Genomic DNA, 23,833 nt, shown 5'->3' with positions numbered 1-23,833 from the left:
TCTGTTTATCTTCACACATATGTGTATACAGTTTAATTTAAATATTTATAGTTATACCCACTTAGCAAAATTGGTCTGATAGATCTGGGCCAGATCTGGCGTCAAGCCGGCACTGCTGGATGACTGCTGGCATGGCAAGTGTTATGTCAACCGGGTGTGGGCCAGGTCTGGCAAAGATGGTATTGTATATATGATGGCATGCCACATCTGGCCCAATTGTGGCTTGGTGTATGTGGCCCAGATCGGTCCATGTCACATCTGGGCCGTTTAAGGTTGAGCTTGTGATTAAGCTAGCCCATGTGTGGGCCGTCTCTGGCAAACTATATCTGGGCCACTTAAGGGTCGTCATTCTTTGCAGTATGTTGGCCGAGTCTAAGTGTATTGTGGGCCAGAACTGGGCCAGACCAATTTTGCGGGTATAATATGGGTATAGCCTATTTTAAATTGTGTGGTTAAGCAGTCTGCACGGTAAGAGCCTGGATCACATGACAATCAGACAGTCAGTCCCTTAAGCGCCTCGAATTTGAGAACAGTTAATATTGTGCAATAAAAATTCCTAACATCGCTGAGGTGAACTACATGACGTCATGCAGGTTACATGAGAAGTGACAAAGTGATGTCCCATTCCCAGTTCTACAGTTTGAGCCCTTACAGCCTCCTGTCCTCAATCACTTTCCAGCTGACGTCAATTAAGTCAAGAAGGGCTCAGGGCTCAGGGAGGACATTGAAATTGGGCCTAACTGACCTCCGACATTGCCAGAAACTGGCGAAGAGGTGGAGCTGAGGCCCATAGCGTAGCTGCCCAGCAAAAAAAAAAGCTACAATATGCCCTCTTCTCAGTCAAATTAGCCACACCCCTTCTCTAACTCTTAGCTTTGACATAATCAAAACAGGATAGTTGGCAGAAATAAAGAAAAGAACTAAAGATTCCACAATCATTTCTATACCAGGCTGTAAACATGTTTCATTCTCCTGTGAACATGGGCTTTTCAAATTGGCTTTGATGATGTCTCCTCTGCATCTGGACATTGAAGAAACTGCACTTAATATACACTTAACAATGGCTTTATATTTTAACACAGTAGACTGGCACTTGCTCTGTCCAAATAAGCAGGGGGCAGTTCCAGGGGATTGCCAAGGTGGGTCATCGCCCCCTTCTGGAGTCTTATTGGCCACTCCAGTTGCTACCACTCCTGAGCTCTGATTGGTTCTCTGCCTGGTCAGAGGTGGGAATCATGTCCTAACTATTTTACTCGTCTATCTTGCAGCAAGCTTCTAGCAGCTTTTGTGATATGTTATTGTTTTCTACTGTTGTTTTTATTTTATTTTACTATGACTGTTTGAGGTCTTCATTTCATGTTTTAGCAGAATTAAGCATGAATGGTTTTATGTTGCCAATCTGGTGTTTAATTTTTAGATTTAAAAAAACATGTAAAATCAATCCTTGTGATGGCTGTTATTGGTTAAAAATACGTTTGAATGGTGTAGACAGAAATGGTAGAAACATGCTACTCTGACATGGACAGATGTGGCCTAGTGGTAGTCTGTCAAGAAGGTTTGTGGTTCGATCCCAGCAGTCCACGCAGTGTTCTTTGGCTTGACACTGTACCTCAGAGTTCTCCCAGGGGTATGGTCAGTGGTTTATGAATGCATATGAGTAGGTGCATACTGATGGGCATTTTATATAGCAACCTCTGTCATCAGTGTGTGAATGTGGTGTGTGACATGTTGTGAAAAAACACTTTGAGTGGTGACTAGAGATAGCACTGCAAAAGTACAGCTTATTTACCGTTTACAGAACACTACACACCACCCCAATCGAAAAAAAGTCCCAACCCGCCTCTGCAGACAAGACTTCTGATTGACTGCTTCAAAGAGGATTGTGTCTGTATCTGCTAAAGTGATCAAACTGGGACTGTAATCTGCCAGTGTGATGATACAGATTAGTGAAAGACAAGTTAAGAAGATGAAGGTAATCAGTTTGGGGAAGTGACAGATTTAAAGAACAGGATTAATACAATCGCAGATTACACGCTACTTTCTTAACGCTTGTCTAAGTCTCGCCAACTCCAGGATGAGGGGTGAGGCAGGCTGTGAGGGGGGAGAGAGTGATGGGCTGCTGTTGTCACTGAATACAGAAATGATTGCTCTCTTTCCGACATGTACTGTATGATTGCGGTCTCTTTTGAGGCTTTGGAGAGTGGGTTAAACATTTTTTGTGGTGTGCATGTTTCGCTCTGTGGGGTTCATTTGTGCCATCAAGGGGGATAACACAAGTGTGTCCATTAAGCGTGAGTGATCTTCTTTCTGGCACATAACAGTGGCAGTGAATGGACAGCTAATGATACCGCAGATGTGGATGCTGAAATGAACAGTTTGATCTCACATAATCGCGCTTGCACAGTGGACACACACGCAGACAAACTCTGTAGTACGCATCAGTCTGACTTTGCTAAAGCTGGTTTTGCTGTGCTCAAAGATTGTGTTGTAGTTAAGACCCATTGCTGGCCGGGGGGACTGTAATCCCGCCAGGACTCCCTCTGCTTTCAACATCCTTCCATCTCTCGGCTCTCCTCCTTTCTCCATGTGTCCTCGCTATCGTTCCCAACTTCTATCCACCCCTGTGTACGGCTGCATTAGTATGTATGGCCGTGTAGCTCTGGGTTTAGAGGTTTATGTCTCCTAATAGACAGAGATTTGTCCTGTCACACCAACACCCACATACAGCTTAAAGAGAGCGAGAGAGAGGGAGCGAGACAGGGAGAAAACGACTCCCTCCGCTCTGTGTGAGAACGAACATTTATGTTCCTGTCTTAGCTCCTGAGAGAAAGGTTCCATTTCTGTACGGACAAATTATAAAGCATTCATTTGTGGCCTTCTTTCCCTTTTTTTTTCTCCCACGCTTTTACATCCTCTCCTTTCCCTCCTCTCCTGCTCTCTCTTTCTTCTCCTCTCTCCCCTCTTTCTCTCCTTCTTTCACCAGCCATGATTGGATTAAGACCAAAGAAGCCGAGTGAGGAGATGAAGAAGGGATGAGAGCTTATTAAGTGTGTGAGAGGTGAGATGACATAAAGCTGTTTGGAGAGAGAGATGAAGAGAGTAAGTATGAGACCACGTGTGTAAGTATATGTGTGAGAGAATGTGGGTCTTTTTTTGTATTTATCCCCACACAAGGTAGGGTGAGAAGAAGGGGGAAAGGAGGAAGTGAGGCATTTAGCTGTGGAGCACTTTAATCAAGGGGCGAGCAATCCTGCATGACCCACTCTGTCATCCATTATTGATGCCTGCCTGAGCCAGGCTGATGAATCATTAAGCCACTCATCAGGCTTGGGAATTCTGCCTCCTCCTCGGCCGATGACACTCATTTGCATAAATCACACGCTGCTGTTTTTCACACGCTCGCACAGCAACACAAACACACACACACACACGCACGCACACACACACACGGTTCATGCAGTTCGGCTTCGTTTGCAATGTGCATGACTCGCACTCCTTTTTCAAAACTTTTCAAAAACCACAAATCTTTGTCTTACTAAGTGCTCGGCAGCCGCAACAACTGCAAACTCTGAGATGCAAACAACATATTTAACATCCCACGGTCCTCACACTATGTCTCTTTCATGTTCATGTTCTGCATATGTAATCCAAGAAATCACACACACAAATATGGGTGGCTAACTTTTCATGTGGAGAGAAGCAACTGAAACAAATGACAAAAAAAGCAAAAAAAGCAACAAAAAAAAAAAAAAGCAAAGAGAAGCAGATCTTACAGAGTTTCTGTTTACTTCTTGCCTCGGGGCTTTATGGCAGAGAAAAAGTGGAGAATCTTAGGGAAATTGATGAATACCCATGGCAGGCAGCAGGCAGGCGCACATGCACTCGCACAATCCACCCACAGATTCCTTCTCATCTTTGTGGGGGTTTCCCCTCCTTTCGTCTTCTCTCATCCTCTCATCCTCTACCTCTATTCTCCTCCCCTCCCGCTGTTTCCATGTCTTCCCATTCAGGCTTGTGACTAATCCCGTACCACAGGGTAAGAATATACCTCACAGCAAGGGTAAGATGGCCCCATAGCAGACTCATGCAGAAACCAGCAAACACGATCACGCCAAACATACAAACACAAACAGACAGAGGAAACAGGCACACTGCCCATGTAAAAGAGGTAGCCAAGGCCTCGTGGCTGCTAGCTTGAGGCTGCCTGCAGACCACTGTGATCGTGCCATACTGGCAGCGCATGGCCAGGGCATTTCTGCACTGCGTTAAGCTGAGCGCCTGGCATCTCCAATCTGCTAAACATAGGAATGCGGCTGCTCGGGATAATTGTGGCAACTTGTTCTTGCCATCACTGCTGATGTGAATTCTGGTCGAAGCACACATGAATTATTAGTGTGGAATATAAGGGCATCATGGCCCTGCACTGCTGGTGGAGGTAAGTCTGATATAATTTGATACATTGTTACTGATGCATGACCGACCCTGTGCTATCAGAATGTCCTAGTCGGTCCTATCTACCGCCATACATAAACATGAGAGCAGAGCAGAGTGAACACACGAGAGCACACACAGTGTTATTATAATAAAACATGTAGTTTTCATCAACCTCCGACTCATCACGTTTCTTTCACTGTGTATGCACAAGCATGCTCTATTCTGTATGAAGTTCCCACATAGCATATAATGAGGTAATATTTCAAATGAACCCCTTCATTTTCTTGAATCCTTGACCCCATAACATTGACCTTTCATCACTTTATTTTTCTCCAGGGCTCTGAGTCAGAGGTCAGAGATGAAAGGTGAGTGATAGAAGAACCTGGCTGAGACAGCAGAAACATGTGAGCCTCACTTCAGAGAATGAGCTATTTTTAAAGATAATTTGCAGCAACGTTATATCAGCATTGACTGAATAGAGTCACACATTTATTGCAACACAAAGAGCCTGAATCTTTCTCAACCGCACACATCCTAATGATGTTTTCAACTCAAAATTACCATCCATACATATGTTACATAATACGTTTGAAATAATGATTTTAGTCCTCCAGTTTTACCAATCAGGCTCTGACATAAAGCGGTCTGTGTAAGTGTCTTGGCGTCAGCCTTAGCAATGCAAAACACGAAAGTCTAGATTTTATATCAGTGATTTCAGGGAAGTGGAACTTGCTCATATGCATTAAAATTCCTTCTGCCACTTTGATCTACAAATGCAGTGTGCCTGCTCAACTTTTCCAGGCACACTTATTTTTATAAATTGGCCTCATGCATATGAAAAGTGAAATAAAAAAAAATAATCTCAAGGATCAAGCCTTATTTCAATGAGAGCAAACCCTGAGTCTCTGCAAAGCTCAGAGAGATTCCCGGTCCTCTGCTGGTTCACAGCCTCAGTTTCAATGAGTCATCTCTCTAGAGAAGAGATAATTAATTTGTCTGAGCTGCTCTTAACCCAGGCCTGTATGTCAGTGCTAGAAACACACACGCACACGTCCACAGGAATTCAAGCAAAAAAGTGCAAAATGTATAAGGTGCACACCCACATGTGAGTGCAGACACATGCTGTATACATGCAGAGTTAATGGAGCTATAACTGCATCCCAACATCTGCTCCTGTGTGAGAGTACAGCCCAAGTGAAGAAACAGAAACAGCAGCAGAAAGAGGGGAAAAATGGAGGTTATTGAAGAGCAAAAACACTGACCAACAAATAACACACACATCTCTTTTCTTTCATTCCTTCAAGGATTTTTCAGCCTTATTGCTACTGCAATATTACTTCCATCGCCTACACACACACACAAACTCCTATATAGGAACACTGTACACACAAACACACACCTACACACGGACACACACACACAAAGGCTCAAAGGCCTTAACAGTTGAACCCTTGACCTGCTTAAAAATGAATGGGCTGCAGAGAGATGAGATAAAAAGCAATAGGAGAGGCAGATAAGAGGAGTGTCAGGGAGAGAGGGATGAGAGCAAAGGTAACAGAGAAAGGTAGAGAAGTGAATGAATGAGAAGAAAGGCGGCAGAGGCAAATTGTAGTTCTATGAAAGGGGAAAAGGCAGACACCGAGGTTGCACAGTCCAGGAGAACAAAAGAGGATGAGATCCAGCTTCAAAAGAGACATGACATCCTAATGATTGTTAAACAAAAACGCTCTCATCTCTTCATCTTCCACCTGATGTCTTTCCATCCACTGTATTTATTTCCCCTTGAACATTCACGGATATGATTTGAGATTTTCCTCTGTACGATTTTGTTTGCAGCGTGTCAGTCAGATTGTACCTGAGCCGCTGTTCCAGATGGTTCATCAAACATCCCCTAATTATCAAACACTCACTAATTGTATGTGAGTGTGTGTGTGTTTATGTGCGGCTGTGTCTCCAGGTAATTATCTGATGCTGCGATCACTAATGACCACACAGACAAACATCTGTCCCGAGGTAATGTACAAAATGAGAGGGTGGCCATCTGTTGTGTCTGCTTGTGTGCGCTCGGATGCTTCTACGTGTGTCACTCAAAACATAGATCTAATACCAGTAAGTGCATTTTAATGATGTTGGCACGCCTCGTGGTGAAAATATGAAATCAACAAATTCAGCTCCAGCTATTCTTGTGATAACAGACTATTACCAAACACTCAGCCCACGCTTTACCTTCCAAATGTACTCACACACCCACACACAGCTCATGCAGGTCAGGTCAGCTTTGCCACAGAAGCAGATTTTTACCTCGCAGGCATCAGACCCAAACACAAATAAACAAACACTTCCAATTCATAAAGCTGCATCTTGAGTCTGCACTTGTAGCCCTCGTGGAGGATGATGAATGTGTCTTCAGTGAGAGACATCCCCTTTTGTGTGATTGAAAAAGTAAAGTTTAAATGCTCCTTCAATTCATGCATTCAAGTCAGGGTTGTGTGTGTGTGTGAACGCAGGGTCAAAGAGACACAAATAAGGAAGGAGTCTGTCGTCTGTAAATTGAATAAAGATCATCTCTATCTCAGGAGGTGAACAAGCATCACAGATCCAGCAGCTGCACTCGAGCAGAAGCACAAAGACAACCTAAACATAGGCAGGGATGAATGCGCCTGTACATCACTGCACCTTCCTTTACCTTTTTTTTTTTCTATCATTGCTGTGAGCGTGCTGAGAAGAGCGGCAGGTAATGTCACCTCAAACAACGGGTTCATTTACAAGTTACACAATGCAGCTCAAACAAACAGGTAAGAAACTTGCCGAGTGGAGGAAAAGAGAAACAGAGGCAGAGACAAAAAATCAGAGAAGGCTGAGTGAGAATGAGTTTGGAGAAGTCAGAAAATATTGAGGCCATAGAGTAAAGACGCAACGTTTCCTCTGGGGAACCATCCTGGTTATCAAGTAGAGGTTATTATGCTATGAAGCGCTAATGAATTCATTAGCTAAATGAAATGTCAATAAAGGCTTGAGAGAGTGTTAAAATCGATGCCAACCGTCTCTCGCTCTCGACCCAACTCCCTCCTCTTTCGCTTCATCCTATCTCACCCATCTGTCCCAATTATCCACCTTTCTCCCCAACACACACACACGCACGCACGCACGCACGCACGCACGCACGCACGCACGCACGCACGCACACACACACACACACACACACACACACACTCTCTCCTGAGTGTTGAGTGTAAACTGTGATGGAGGACATTAGCGGTGATCAGTGGGAGCACTTTGCAGCGGTCAGCAGGAATGGTCGAGTCATACAGGACTTTAGTATTCAGCAGCACTCACCTGCTCACTCTCAAACTGCTCCACCAGGACCTGATGGCTGAGCTGGTGTGTGTGCGTGTGTGTGTGTACGTGCATTAAGATTACACTTTATGAATGTGAGTGACTGCAGCATTAAGGGCCCTGACTTTTAAATAGCTTTCCAGGCGACACCAGACTGAACTACCTTATAGCTGCTGTTAAAACATTTCTTTTTATCTTAAACTCAGATCTGACTAATCCCTCTCTTTCTGACATTTGTCGAACTTTATAAATGTCAAGATGCTATAACCAGCTTGATCGTCCCCAGGGAGTTCTTTTGATACTGAGCTTGTATCATTAATCATTATGATCATCATTAAAAAGTGCTCAGAGATGCCCGAGTATCATGTTTACAGCCGTGAGCAAACTGGCGCACCAAATGGCGAACCAGTTGGCTCATCTCACCTCTGTCCCCTCATGATGGTGTACTATTTGTAGCCGAGTGCTTGACTCACTCGGAAACATGGGCTGTGTTTTTGTGCAGCTAAATACTTGTTTCAAGATAATTGTTTGAGGGCATATGTTTAAATGCCACCTCATTTCCATAAACACTGTTCAGCTCCCCGAGGAATCAATGAAAACACGAGGGGTGCAAACGCAGAGTCAAACACACACATGCACACACACCGGGGGATTTGCACTCCATTTGACACTGGGCTGTACAGTCGACAGTTCATGGTGAAATATACATCAAAGTGCCGTTCAGCTAAAAGTGTACACATACAATGCTTTGCTGTTCTACGGAGGGGAGGTTTCTGAAGGGAAAGAGGGCGACAGATGAATTGGAGGATTATTCTTACAAAATAAAAGGAATGTGTTTATCAGTTGAGTGATGCAGGAGCGCTGTATCTGTCCTCTTCGCACACACCTTTCCGTTGACACATCTCCACTCCTGTCCTCCCTCTTTTCTGACACCAAGAACAAAAAAAAAACCTTTGAAGTGTTAATTAGAGTTTAAAGAATGACTCACCAATGGTGATTAAGCCCTAATATACATACGAGATCCAGAATTTAGACACGTCCGAGAGACCTATCACGATGACTAATTAGCAGTGATAAAGTAGTAATGAGCAAAATCCTCATCTAGACATACTGCAGCACTCCACAGGGAAGCTAACTAAACAAGATCTCTTAACAAAAACGAGGGGATTTGTTGTAGAGGAAGAGCAGGGTGTGTGTAAATGTGTGTCAGTGGAGACGGTTTTCTTGAGCACTCAGATGCGCGTTGTGTTTTCTTAATGCTGCATCACCTTATCAAAGTGAAGACGCGAGAAGTTACCCCTGACAAATCCCGGTTGTAATATCCTTTGTACTCCAGTGATCTAAGCTGAATCAAAGAGCGGCTAGCTGTTGTGCTGGCTGCCACGGCATCCCTCTACAAAAGATTGAACAGGAAGAGGGAGGGAGTAAAAGATGCTGCTCTGCATGACTAACACTCTTTAAGAGGTTTGTGTTCAACTCTTGGCTGCACGACTTTGTTTCACCTTAAACAAGAGGTCACTTTTGAACAACTTGACCAGAAGTACAGCCTGTTTATCATACTGACAGGCCCATAAATTGGGCCGTGTCCAAACTAATATGGATAAATCTGAAAGCATGACGTTTTTTCATTTTTGACCTTCCGTACCTTCTTAGCCAGCGTTTTACAACGCTGAAAACTTTCCACACGTAGATTTATCCACATTAGTGAGGACACGTCCGTGGAGCTGAACAAGTCTGACCGACCATGAATGACAAACATAACTGTAAGCTTTCATTATGGAGAGAGTACAACAGATTCAAACAATAAATAACCCCTTTTCTACATAAATATGAGCCATATTTGAGCTTGAAGCACCTAAAGCACGTGTGGATTCTGATTTGAAGTCAGGAACATTTCATCAGGCTGAAGGCTTGAATCCAGAAATTCATGTTGAAAGGGATTCTCCTGAGTCGCTGCGGCTCATGTTGTTTGCTCGCATGCTCTCTCCTTTGATGGCATTTCTACTTTTGATGATATTTAAAGAGTTATAGATTTGCATTTTAGCTCTACAGACGCATAATGTTCAATGTCAGAGCTTATTTGGCAATTCATCACAGGCTTTTTTATGATGAGAAAACTTCTGTGCTTTCTCTGAGTTGAAATTGCTGCTGTTCAAAAGGCCTGTTTGGATGGCAGAGTGCTGAACAAGAGCTGAGATAACATGGACTTATATTAGTAAATGCAGCTTTACAAACTTTCAGGAAGAATTGACTGCACAAACATAAAAGATGTTCACACAGTTCCTGTTTAAATAGCTGTGCTGCATCCTTTGTAAGCTAAGAACTGTCTGCCCATACAATACATGACTTTTGGTGCTGATACTCAACAAATACTTTTTAAAATCTTAGTTTATTAGATTTAAACTTGTTTTATCACATCAACCCTTTCCCCGTAGAAGTTAAGACACTTTGTAAAATGTTGATCAAACATATTTGGATGGTTTGCAAATCATTTAAACACTATTGAACTGAAAATAGTGCGAGGACAAAGATTCAAACGTTGAAACTGAAAAATTTATTTTGTTTTATGCTCATTTTAATGATGCCAGCAACACATTTTGAAAAAGCTGGGACAGTGGCAACAAAAGACTGGGAAAGCTGTGACATGCCAAAAGAGTGTGCTGTGTTTAGCCTTCACTTAGAAGGACAGATTGAGAGAGTGACATGTAATGCAGGGAGAAAGTGGAGGCTGAGGTGTTTAAAATTCTGTCGGGACTGGAGGAAAAGATCCCACGACCAGTACAACTAAAGCCTCTGCACATGGGATGTTTACTCTACCAGTTAGGCTAAACTGACACCCCCAAAGAAACCATCAGTTGAAACATCTCAAAGTTAATTAGTTTGACTGGTGACAGGTCAGTAACATGATTGGCTGTAAAAAGAGCATCCCACAGGATGTTCAGTCAAACCACAAGACTGAACTGATGAATAATGCAATAATTAAAGAATAGTGAAATAAAAGCATCTAAGGATTTTATCATCAGTTGTCCCCAAAATGGGAGTCAGAACCTCCTGTGGGGTCACGAGACACTGATGCTGGGATCCTGAGATGCCTTCTAAAGAAAAGAAAATTACAATTGCAAAACAAATGGTGGTAAAAAGTCAAGTTAAACCATGCACATAAAAAATGTGTCATTATTTTTCTACTTTTCTGTTGCAACGTCTCTTGAGGTCATTATGATAGATCAATGAAAGCACGAGTAGCTGCAGGTTTATTCACAGCAGCACAGGAAACACAGTGATGTGCGTATACGTAGGGTAATTTTCTGCAGACCAGACAAATTAAGTATCTCAGGCTTCAAGCTATGACTCTTACACACGTAAACACACTCACCTGTACTTGTGCATGCCTGTAAGTAATGTCTAACCACCTCAAGGGGCAGTGGGGATTGCCTCTGGCTGAAAATTTAGTGAACTTCTGTTCTACTGCACTGTAAAAAGCCTTTCAACGGTGATGTCCACATAACTTAATTTCACTTTTTGTGTTTCTTAAGTTACCCATAAGTGAAACATGTGAATATTTTGGGAACTTAATATTTTCAAGCATTTAATTGATTTTTGTTTAACTTCACATTAAATTAATTTGACAAAACTCAGTTTAACACCTCATATCGAAAGTAAAACGACATGACACGCCCACATGCAGCAAGAGAGGACATGCCAAGACACGTTCAACGTTTGCTTCTGTCCTGCAGCCATCATTGAGCACATTAATCTTTCATGGAGTCTACATGCTGGTTAATACTTCACAAAACACATGTAAGTAACCTTTTTTTTTTTTGCTGACTGAACATGATGTACTGCGCTGTTTTCAAAAGCATGACTTGGATTCATCAGTTGTATTCGCAAAATGTGCTGGCGCCATGAGGCCTTACAGTGTACAGCTAGTCTCAAACAAATAATAAAAGTTATACCGTTTACATTTTTGCCAATGACTGTCTGCAGCCTATTTTGTGTGCTTGCCACAATCCAAATTGCCATCCCCTTGTTCGTTTTTGAGTCGGGCATTTCAAATAAATTGACCATTATTCTTGTGGCTGGACTCTCATCAGCATTGCTAATTTGTTGCTAGTTTAGCAACACCGAACATATTTGCACTGAAGTAGTAAGCAGGTATTTATGGATTGTTGATGCTTATTTTCGGGGAAATTATCATTTAGTCTCAAACCAGTAATCTGAAATGACCCGTGAGGCAGGCTTTGCAGAGAACAGCATGACATTTGTCCACCTACTCTGCCCAGTTTCGATTTAGAGATTCTGACAAAATCCCCTGTGTCGTGATCTTCAGGCTTTTAGATGGCACTGCATTAAAAACAGACACAATTCTTGTGAGGACATCACTGCATGGGCTCAGGAACACTTCCAAAAACCATTGTCTGTGAACACAGTTCATCACTGCCTACAAGTTAAAACTCTACCATGGGGGGTGCTGGTGGCCTAGCTGTCTAAGTGCCCCACATACAGAGGCTGCAGTCCTCGTCGCAGGGGTTGTCGGTTCGATTCCCAGTCGGTCGACCATTTCCTGCATGTCTTCCCCCAATCTCTACTACCCACATTTCCTGTCTCTCTTCAGCTTTCCTTTAAAATAAAGGCAAAAAAGCCCATAAAACCCCCCCCAAAAAAACAACTCTACCATGGAAAGAGGAAACTGGGCATAAACCAGATCCCGATTCGCGGCTGCTTTCTCTGAAACTCATTTAAGATGGACTGAGGTAAAGCAGAAAACTGTTCAGTCAAATTTCTGATCTTGTTGGCTAATTGTAAATATGCCAGATTGCTCCATGTGAGTAAAAGGGAGTGGACTGTGATCAACTGTCCTTATCAATAATCACCATTTGTTGATCTGAGTAATTACTGTAAATGACAATTTTCATTGTCCAACATGAGGTCCTGAAATGCCTCATTTGGTTTAACCTAAAGTCCAAAACACAGAAAAGAATTAGTTCATAACCTCTACATATCAAGCTAGTCAAGACATTGAATTGCTTACTAGGATCGTTGCTGATTGATCGCCTGTCAGTCATAATGTGGTTTAAATCACTGATCATTAAAACCTATTCATCTGAGAGCACATTTCAATGCCTGTCACAAGCCCGTACTCCATGTTACTGACAGATTGCCTTTTGCTTTAACTGTAACTTAATTGTGAGTTTGACAAACACAGAAGACACATTGGTCTTGATTTCCCATCTCCCACAAATGCCAAGTCTCCTCAAACACATTTCCATAACATGCACAAATCCTGAACCAAAACATGTCTTCGTGGAACAGCTCAACAGATTCATCAGTTTAAAAAATGTAGAGGTGCCTGATATATTCTGCACGTTACATGTTCATTCAAATTAGTCTATTTTTGAAAAATCAAGCCTGTTTCTGGGGCTGAACTTGTTGCAGGGGTGATGAAAAATGAGCATTTGATGATTCTGCAAGGAGATGGATGATAGATTATTCAAATAACCAAAATTTAAAGGGGAGGCCTCATTAGGGAGACCTGGGATACACAGTATGTCAATAGCGTTATACTGTAGAGGAAGAGGTATAGAGAGTATGTACAATAATTACTCATTTTATGGTAGTCATTTAGACCATCTGGGAAAAATGTGTGTGTGTGTGTGTGTGTGTGTGTGTGTGTGTGTGTGTGTGTGTAAAGTTAGCAAGTATATTTGTTAATATGACTCCTTGCAGCATCCCTGCTTGTGTGACTGTGTATGCTCCACACTGTTCGCTCATTCCCATCACATAGTGAGCGCGGGCTGAACATGACAGACTGGTAATGACTTGCGTAGCAACACACACATTCTCCCACACATACACACGCGTAGACACACATACACACATACCAGCTGCTCCTTTCCTCCTTTCTCATCAAACTTGTCATCAGCTCCGCCAGTTTGTCTCGTCTCACATTAAGAGCTCATGAATAATGTGTGATTACCAGAGACCCACAGAGCTGCTTCTGCATCTACAAGACACACACACACACACACACACACACACACACACACACACACACACACACACACACACACACACACACACACACACACACACACACACACGGAACTCATGTATATATTTAATTTACTGTATTCATGTACTGTCATTTTCTTTGCTGGTATCTCTCTTTTTCCTTCTTTCTTTCTCTCTGTCACACACACTTTATTTGTCTCCACTAGTTTGCACACCAAAACACACAACCTGCAAGTGCACACAGACTGAGAGCCACTTTACAACTAAATGCCAGTTTGGTGTTTCAAAGGAACCACAGGCACTAGAGAAAGGTCAGGAAGTTACCCAACTAGGCTGGCGAGGTCATGGATGCCTACGCACCCATACCTGCACAAGCACAAACACACACACCAACCTCACAAATACTCCCCTGGTCATTAGTGCTTTTTTTAGCTGGTACTCCTACTGAATGTTATTTGACTATTGTAATTTCCACAGCTAGAGGATGGAAAGGGGTGTAGACAGACACTGACTTTATGGTTAGATTCCCTATTTATTTTAAATTATTTAAATAATCCCATCCTCTACAAGAAGACTAAAAAAAATGACGCACCAAAAGGAGAAGATCATCCCTTGCAGTGAAAGCTTCCACCTCCTCATATATGACAGTGCCACTGAATCTGCTAGGCTGTTGCAACTATGCAACTTGCACACACTATGTACACACTTTTCCCTCCTATAGGCTGCTTGTGAAGAACGTCCTGTCATGTTACCCATTTCAAAACATTTCTAATAAACCAGCAACCATAAAAAGTGGAGGAATGTGGCTAAGATAGATTATTTATAAGCTTAAAGAGTCACTAGGTATTCAAAAAATAAATAGTAGTAAAAATAGTCAAACAGACAAGGTTTTTTTTAAAATGTCTCTCACACTCACCTTAGGAAATCCATCAAGCCTTGCGTGTTCTCTCCCTGGTGACTCGCTGTTTGCAGTGGGACGCAGCGGTCCTCTGAAGACCCCCTTGACGCGCCGAAAGTGTCCATTGCTCAGGTGAGTGGAGCTGATAACCAGGTAGTAACACGCACTGCACGCCATCCCAGGGGACTCACGGGGCTTAGGGCTCATATACGACGTGTTCCCCTGCCTCCTGGGTCCTGGCTTCCCAAAGTAGGGTCCTGTTGTGCGGATGTTGCGCAGGTGAAAGCGCGACCACAGAGGACGTGTCACTCTTGTCCTCTGTTGGAAAGTCTGTGCGTGCGTACAAAGAGGAAAACAAAATGAGAACGAGTCAGTGGGATATAACTAAACATGATGTGTGTGTAAGAGACAAAAAGAGACAGAGTGAGAGAGACAGGGGTGTTTATACTGACCGAGCTCCGCTGGAGACTGCGCTTGGCATGCTCTCGTCGCTCCGGCTTAAATAAATGAATGAGCGCCTGTGGAGTGCCAGAGGAGGAGAGGAATCCATCCACTCTCTGTTTCACACACACACACACACACACACACACACACACACACACACACACACACTCTCTCTCTCTCTCCTCAGCGTGGTTCACCCCTCCTCCTCCTCTTTCTCTTCCTCTTATTCTCCTTCTGTCTCTTTTTACAGTCCACCGGTCCAGTCTGTAAAGTGCACGCAGCCCCAGCCAAGCTGCAGCAGCAGCGGCAACAGCAGCATCCCAATAGGAGTTCTCAGTACAGAAATGGGGAGCAGACACTCTGGCAGGTGCGCCCCCGCTTCATGCACGACGAAGAGGAGAGAAGAAGGAAACATTTGACCCCCTTTTTCTTTAATTTTGTTATAAATCACCCTCTTTGTGAATGAAATTCCGCGGCAAACTCATCCAGAGCATGCAGTCTCTTAGTTGTTATCGTGCGCCAGCACAGGCAGACTGAAAAGGTTCTGAGTCTTTCTCAAGGAAAACACACTCACCCTCTCTCTCTCTCTCTCCTCCTCCTCCTCCTCCTTCTCCTCCTCACCCCCTCCCTCCCCCTCTCTCTCTGTACAAGTGTCTGACTCTCTTTCTCAGGGGCTGCACCGGACCAGATTCCTGTTGCAGCCTATAATAAACAGCTCGTGCCCGTGCGTGGGTCAGGAATGGGGGGGAATCATTTCTGTCCACGCTGTGCTTGAGTAACTCAGAATTGAAGTGCAATTCCCCACCTCCCCTCTCCACTCCTTATTCTTTTCCTTGTCTCCCTTCTTTCGTTTTCTTCTACTATTTTCCTTTCTTGTCAGGAGAAGAAAATATAATGAACTTTACTGCAAACGAGGCTGAGGCAACATGTTTGTGTCAATCTCTCATCCTCTCCTCGTCCCCTATCTCTCCTCCTCATGCTTTGAGGGCTTCAAAGTAAAAGCCCCATGCTTCTACAAGGTCTGGGTATCGTCAGGGGAAAAAGGAAAACCTCACTCAGTTGCAACCTCCCGGGTGTAACGATTAGATTACAGATAAAAGGCTCTTTTTCTCCTGCTCGGCCTGTCAAACTGCTGCCGTCAAAGCGCAGCTCGGAGCTGGCTGTGTTTGGCGCTGTTCACCAGCGCGGTGCTGAAACTGTTCCACTGTGAGCACCCACAGAGGAGTCATGCATATTCAGCCCGGGATTAGGGTTCCTTTTTTGTTGTTCCACATCAACACTGAACGCTACAGACAGCTCTGGGTTTTGGAGGTGGAAGGACACAGAGGGACAAGCGTGGGAAGGGAGTCCACTGTGTGCTCTTGCTGCGTCTTTTAGCTTGATTTATGTGACCAAAATAAGTGATTTATCCTGCAAGCTAAAACAGAAGTTTTAGTTTGTTTTATTTAAGGGAAGACACCTGTCATCTGAAGATGAGATATGACTCAACAAAAATGTCGGACTTTGATAAGCTACAGTCTTTAGATTTAGTACAGCCATCAATCCAGCTTTAGGGTCTTTAAATATCTTCCTATTGTTTTGATGCACAAAATAAAGGAACCAAGCTCTCTCTTATCACATGTTTTATTCAACAAACACCCAAAGGACACCTTGCAAAAAAGAAGAAAAAACTTTTGGGTTTCTGAGGCAATTGAACTTTCAAACACTTCTATACAAACATGGCTGATCTCTGAGCTTCTGCAGCTTTTTCAAACACATTATTCCTGACAGCCTCCTACTCTTCGACAAACTGTTGCTTCTCTACAACCCACTCACTCTCTCTTGTTCTGCACCATTTTCCTGCCTTTAACCGAGTTTGTGTCCAGTCCTCCAGGCCGGGGCCCTGACACATCTCTCAGCCCTCTCACACCAAGGCCCTTTGTAGATGCCTGGACTGCATGTACCGGCCACAGAGCTGCATCATTCAAAGACATGTTGCTTTCTGGTTTTGATCAGTTATCACTGAGTGTGTGTGATGGTGGTGTTTTTTTTTTATCTGCATGCCCTTCTACATGAAAGATTTGTTCCTCGTGGGACTCTGGAGCTCCCAGTTACAGTAAAGACAGCGAATGAAGCAAGCATCTGCCTACATATACGGCCCTATTAATGCACTTATGCCCCAATTCTCTGTGAAACACTACGCACACATACGCTTTTTTTGTCATCTTAGTGTAAACTACCATGGTGACCCTCTCTGGTGTCTCAGGGGGGGGGCTATGGACAGACGCACCCCTGTGATGGATTCACACTCTGGCCATAATGGTTGCAGGAGTTTATTGTGCACAAAGTGCGATGTTGAGAGAAACATGGAGTTAGTACTACAAAGAGAGAAATCAGAGTGTATAGCCAGAGACCATGCAAGTGAGTGCAAATATGCATTGTGTTCTTTTTCATGTATGTGTGTGTTCTTGTGTAAGCTTGCAGTTTATTTCAGCTCCTCTCAAGTGAAGACAGAGAGAGATCTTGTTTTAAGGTGGAGATAAAACCTTGGCCTTCTTCATAGAACTACTTTAATTTGAATTTTCATCTGAACAAAGTTAAGAATGTATATAAACCTTTCATGGCAGACATTTGCTTAAAGAATAGCTTAATGCACAACTAATCAGAAATATCTCTCAGATATGAAGTTATGGGCTTCTTGAACATGGCAAGTAATCTCAAATATTTTTCTTTCACTTACCATGTTTTGTCCATCTATCTGTAAATTTTGCATTAGAAGGTGAAGTGTATATAACTAATAGCCCCTTTCTGTAAATAAATGTATTCATGAGCTGTCATATCTGTGTGGTGGAATTTAAAGACACTTTGGTCCTTTCCTTTTAATTTTCTGTGAATCTTTTGGGTTTGAAGAACCTTGGTGAAGTAAATTCTATGCCATAGTTAATAACCTGTTCTCTGTAGTGACTTATTTTACTGGATGATTACTGAATTTTTCTCTTTAATGTGTACAATTGTGACATTTTAAGACTGATTAATAGAGGAAAATGCATTTTTGTCACAGAGTTTTATTTCTGGTCCTTGCATGGTCACTGGAGTGCAAGTTATGAAACTCCAGATTTTGTGTCATTGAATTTTTCTTAAAAGTTAAAAAACAAACTTTCTTTGAATTCTCAAAAAATATAATGCTATCCAAATTTTTCACATGAAAGAGGCCTTCATGATAGGTAACACAATTCATGAGAAAATAATCAAAATGTGTATAAAAAAAGATGTTAAAAGTCAAAAAAATGAAACATTTTGAATTGGAATTTAACTCAAAATACTTGTGCCCCAATGAGAAGGATGAGAGCCCTCATCCCAGTGCCTTTGCTTTACTAATAAGTTATGTGGCCTACCAAATGGCTTGCAGTGGCTACCACATTGCTACCTTCATAAGACTCAGCCTCTTTTCCCCCCCTTGGCCACTTATGATCCCCACACAGCCACTCTGGAACTAAATGGGCAGCCAACACTTCAATGGGGTTATCAAGTGGGCACCTGCCTTCACCAATGTTTCATCAAGTTAGGCCTCTGACACTACAACAGACTCAATAGATAACATCAGCATCCAAGAATGACCACCCTCCTTTTGTTCTCATTGGCCATCATGTGTAGGAAAAAAGAGAGGAGAAAAACTGAGAAAAGAGAGATTTTAGGAAGACTTCAGGAAAGGCGGAGCCAGGGGGAGAGGCCTGTTTGGACTAGAGCTCATCCCTGCCGGGTTTGTCATGCTCTCCTTGGGGAGGAAGGGCATAGACTCATGATTTCAGTAGCTACAGCCTTATAGTACCGATCATGTATTTAGTTCCTTATCCTCTTAAATGAGTTAGGCAGTTTCCCTTTTCTTTTTCAGCCTCTCCTCTCTCCAGTGATTTTCTATTTGTTCATTTCAACCCTGAGGGTCAACACAGTGTGTCAGTGACATTGTTTAAGTGTGTGGCTGTTCATACTGTACTGATGTTTATCTGTCCAAATGGTCAGTATTATCAGGTTTTCAGTGTCCTGCAGCTCTGCAGTCTATACTCTTAACATCACCCCGTCACTTCAATTTCCTCCTGCTGCCAGCGGCCCCGAACCTCTGCAGATCCTATCAGCACAAATCCCTAATGACAATAAAGCTGCCTGGATGGAGAAGACATCAGCACCCACATGTCCACACCCAGACCTCTACATGAACACCCACACACCCTCTCATGGCACAGCATCAGTGATAGAAACATTGTCTTTATGCTGTTCCTCAGCCTTTTCCTCCGCAGGGGAATACACTTCCCTCACTTGAGGAAAAGAAAACCAATTTTAAACAGGAAATTACCTCCATACTATCTTCTGGCAAAAGCTTTAGTTAATGTCTCATACACTTAAGTACTGCTGGGTAATGTATTTCTGTGTCCTGGAGTGCCACTGGGAGCGATACAGCTGCAATAATGAGAGTATCTTGAACAATCAGGTAACGCAGAAAACAATGGCACAAACACTAAAGCCTCTTTGTTTGTGATTGGGAAAGACGCATCCGTGTACTTTTTCATATTTTCTGATACTGTGCATACAGCACACAGTTTGCAGGTGTGTGATACCCTACCTTCCGGTTATTGTGGCTGTATATGCAGAGAACAGAGGGGGGACTATTTGCACTGATCAGCCACAAGAGGAAAACCGTTGTGTATATTTTAAACACTCTAATTCCCTGAAGTACCTCCCCTCTCCCTTGCTTTCTAGTTGCTCCTGGTGCTCTCATTACAGTTGGAAATGATGCAGTTATACAGAGAGGAGGGAGAGTGGGTGGGAGGGAGAGCCAGAGAGAGAGACCGATAGGGGGGAAAGACAGAATGGCAAAAAGTAGAGAGAAAGAAGAGAAAAAGAAAGATAGAGAGAGAGATGGAGGAAGAGAATGAAAATCTTGGTGGTATCTGTTTTCCCCAGTTGCTGCCTCTGGCTCTTTCTCCCTCTCCACTCTCCTTATAAACCACTGAAATATTACAGTTAGCTTTTGGGTGCATATTGCTGTCTTTTATGCGCAGTGGATGAGATTGCATCTGAATGTATTATGGTCCAGAAGTGGGTACTTTGTGTCTGTGCTGTGTGTCTGTGTGTGTGGGTTAGGAGAATGCTGCCTCCAAAGACTTACCATGGCATCACTTTAAAAAAGTGTGCAAAGAATGAAAGGGAAGCGTGAAGAAGAAAAACCTTACTTACAATAAGATTTCTTTCTGGCTCAGATGAACACAACCAGAGTTCTACAGAGACGGTGTGTGAGCCTTTTTTCATCAGATAAATATTGCACAGTTCAAGATAAATTGGGTTCCTTTTTTCAAAAACTTTGGGTTTATGAACACTTACCTCAGCTATATCCTGACTTTAACATAATCAGTTATGAGTGGCTCTGAGCAGGGTGTTACCATGGGGTGGCCTGGGGTGTTATGGGCTCCCTGTTAAATCTGATAAGTCACCCAAGGTGCCACCCCATTACCTATGATTGGCTATCTATCCGATCAGAGCAGGACTTGTTATCTCAGAGCAGCTTTGTTGCAAGAGGCTTCATGCCGCTTTTGTTCGTACTTTTCACAGAAAATTTGGGGGAACATTTAATTTACAAGTCCTTGAAGTAACTTTGAGGAGTTTTTATCTATGTATGAGAAAGACTGAAATTATTACTGATGCCTTTCTGTGAGAAGCAAAAGGAACCACTAACATGAAGACTGACTATTTCTATAAGGGTTTAACGCCTGTAACCTATTGACTGTAAATTGATCTGCATGGTACACCTTCATTGTCTCTGAATGTTATAAAGTGAAGTCAAAGTACTTCCTCATTGGGTGCTTACATATTCTGGTGCTGATGTATCTTAGAGACAAGGCACAGGTCAAAGTGATCTTGCTAGTGGGGCAGTGGGATATGCCTACCATACCTATCCAAAGCACACATTTAACTTACTAATAAACGTCAAAGATCACTCAGGTTGGTGCAGAACAGATTCTCGTTATATTATCTCTTGCTGTTCCTTCTCTTCTTTGCTAATCTGGTAAACATTGTAGGACCCTGCATTAGTTATTGAATTGTCAATCATGACTTTAAATCAAGCGGCAACCTCCGGTCTAAAAATATTAGTCCAATGCGGAAGTGTTAAAAGCTGCAGTTCATCGAGGATCCGCTTGAGGCTGGCTCCTCGATGTAGCGGAAGTACTGGAAGCCACATACACATGAATGGGAAAAAGACGATCTTTGCAGCAGAAATAAACATGTTTACAGCCTGGTACAAAAGATGAGTGTAGTCTGGATAGCTAATTTCTCGATCTGCTCTCATTGTGAGGGGTGTGAATTTTTTTTTAATGCGGCAATTTTGAAGATATTGAGATTACAAGTCTTCCAATGAGAGGCACAGCTGACTGCGGGAACGCTGCAGCTGTTGGCTAGAAAGCTCAAACTCCGCCTCTTTACGTCACATTGGCTCGACAGTAGCAATATGGCTACCGCCGATGATTTGCCTCAAACAGCTCTGCAGAAACAGAAGGGTGGCGTCTCGGATACTACATCCATATTTTATACAGTCTATGCTTTAAATCCCCCTTTTTAACTAAAACTAAACTCCTAAAAAAAAAGAAAACACTTGCATAAATCAGCATATTGAGTAAAAATAGCTGCTATGACCGAAAGCATGTTTCAGAAAAATTTATTTTTAGTTATCTAATTTGACCCAAGCTCTATTTGATCTCATGGAGGAGGTAGGCTTTATGTGCAATACTGCAACCAGTCACCAGGGGGAGCTCTGAATGTTTCGGCTCTACGTTGGGGGAGTTGTGTTTTTTTATTTAGTGAAATCTTACCACAGAATTTTAACAACAGCATAAACCTCTGACTATTGTCATTATTTGGACTTCATTATTGGAGACATGAATGGTGAATGAATGGTTTTCAGCCACCACACCCCAGTTTGAAAAAAATCTGCTAAAAAATTTGAGCTCAAATATGTTTATACATAGAAATCTGTGGGCAGGGGAATTAGAATCTACCACCCTAATGTGTGCATTTGTCCATGTGTGCTGGTGAACATTGAGATTGATTGCTTTGTGTGATAATGTGTGTGCACTCACCTGCATGTTTGTGTGCCCTCTATTTTGCTTGCACTGTTTGTGTGTGTGTGTGTGTGTGTGTGTGTGTGTGTGTGTGTGTGTGTGTGTGTGTGTGTGTGTGTGAGCATATGGGTGTTCACCCCCCTGTGCATCCATACATGCACCAGTGAGAATATAAAAATGCCATGAACAGTTGTGTCTGCATATGGGTGAAGCCATCCACACACTGCGGTCTTGCACAGCAGATTGATAGGAATGAAATATTCTGTAATCTAAATGTAAATGGAAGTGAAATTTACCGGTGGGTTCTATGTAATTACCAGTGCCACAATTTATTAGAGTTGTGTTTGTGTAAGGTGCAGAGGGAGAAAGAGAGAATATAAGAGAGAGAGAGGACGAGAGTGAGTGGAGGAGGATTTAGGGAAAAATAAAGAGAACAAATGAGCGAGTGTGGAAAGGCTATCAGAATGACAGAGTAAGAGAAAAGATGATTTATATGTAGTTATGGTTTCATGGTTGAGCAGAGAAGGTGCAGACTTACTGCATAGGGAGAGAGAAAAGGAAATAAGAAGCTGGTCAAATCTGGTCAGAAGGGTCCATCGAGACAGAGGAATAAGAGCTCTGAATATGACTCTGTTCGGCATAAAGCAGAGAGTGCAGCGAGGGGTAAAATATGGGACTAGTTCCAGACTTGTGCCTGTCAGAGCTGACAACCTGGCTCGGGATGCAGACTTGATCTCCCAGGCGGTGGACAATTAGTCACCCTCTGGTAAAGTGGTCTGAAATGTCTTTGATATATGGACAGCGTATGACTTATCCTGATGTGAACCCTTCCTGGTCCTGCAGTTAAAGTGAAATGGCGTCAGAGGCAGATGCACCCAGAGAAACGGTGATCATTAAGGTGTGATGCTGTGGTAACACTATTAATGAGACTGCAACTCTCACCCATACATATGGAGGAAGAGTGTATTCACGGTCTATGTGTACTTCACTTTTGACTTCCCGGTGTGTGTTTGTATCTGGATTTGCATGCATTTGATCAAACTCTCTCTGCCATATTCTGCTGGGGAAGAGATTCAAAGTGTAGTTTTAATATACTTCGACAGGATTTCATTTCACATATCTCAGAAATCCCTTTTCCCATCCTTCTTCCTTATATGCCACCTCTGCAGCCCCCTCAGCTCGGCTTTCTCCCTGGAAGCTAATCAGAGTGTACCATGCTGCAGATGAAAGTTACGGCTATCAAATCTAGCGGGGCATAGCAACAACCTGTCCAAAAGGAATAACATCTGTCTCAAGTGTGTGCTTGGACATTAATCCATCTTTTTATACCTCTTTTTGTCAATTTCACTCATCCTAATTTATGTGACTGCATGCGTGCTATGAACTTTTACCACCCTCACCGACCCCCGTATTTGTTTGGCAATGCGAAACGCTACTCACCGGATCAAAAGATATCTCTGTGTCTGGGTGCCAGAAAGCATGCGAATATGTTTCACTTGTTTGTGACAGTAGAAAGTTGTTTGGAGAGGCAGTTAGCTTTTTTATTGGAGTATCAGTGGTGCTGTGTAAATAATAGATAAGGTCTGTTGATGAGGTCTCTGGTTGGTCCCAGAGTACAATGGGA

At 42.9% G+C, this 23,833-nt stretch overlaps 1 protein-coding gene and 1 long non-coding RNA gene across 2 annotated transcripts in view; one reads left to right on the top strand and one right to left on the bottom strand.

The window, feature by feature from the left end:
- Window positions 1-15,035, bottom strand: part of LOC117823305 (G patch domain-containing protein 8) — a 43,462-nt gene extending 28,427 nt beyond the window's left edge. Inside the window, exon 1 of the mRNA XM_034698450.1 lies at window positions 14,696-15,035. Within this exon, the coding sequence (XP_034554341.1) occupies window positions 14,696-14,884 (189 nt within the window). The 5' untranslated portion in view covers window positions 14,885-15,035. The remainder of the gene's footprint in view (window positions 1-14,695) is intronic.
- LOC117823307 lies at window positions 11,513-16,687 on the top strand. The gene is made up of 3 exons (XR_004633363.1): window positions 11,513-11,568; window positions 14,701-14,809; window positions 15,372-16,687. It is a non-coding gene; the product is annotated as an uncharacterized LOC117823307 (long non-coding RNA).
- The last annotated feature ends 7,146 nt before the right edge of the window (window positions 16,688-23,833 follow it).

The sequence above is a fragment of the Notolabrus celidotus genome, chromosome 12, assembly GCF_009762535.1.
Source record: "Notolabrus celidotus isolate fNotCel1 chromosome 12, fNotCel1.pri, whole genome shotgun sequence".
Lineage (NCBI taxonomy): Eukaryota > Metazoa > Chordata > Actinopteri > Labriformes > Labridae > Notolabrus > Notolabrus celidotus.
The sequence above is the reverse complement of the archived record's forward strand: the minus strand, read 5'-3'. Positions and strand labels throughout refer to the sequence as shown.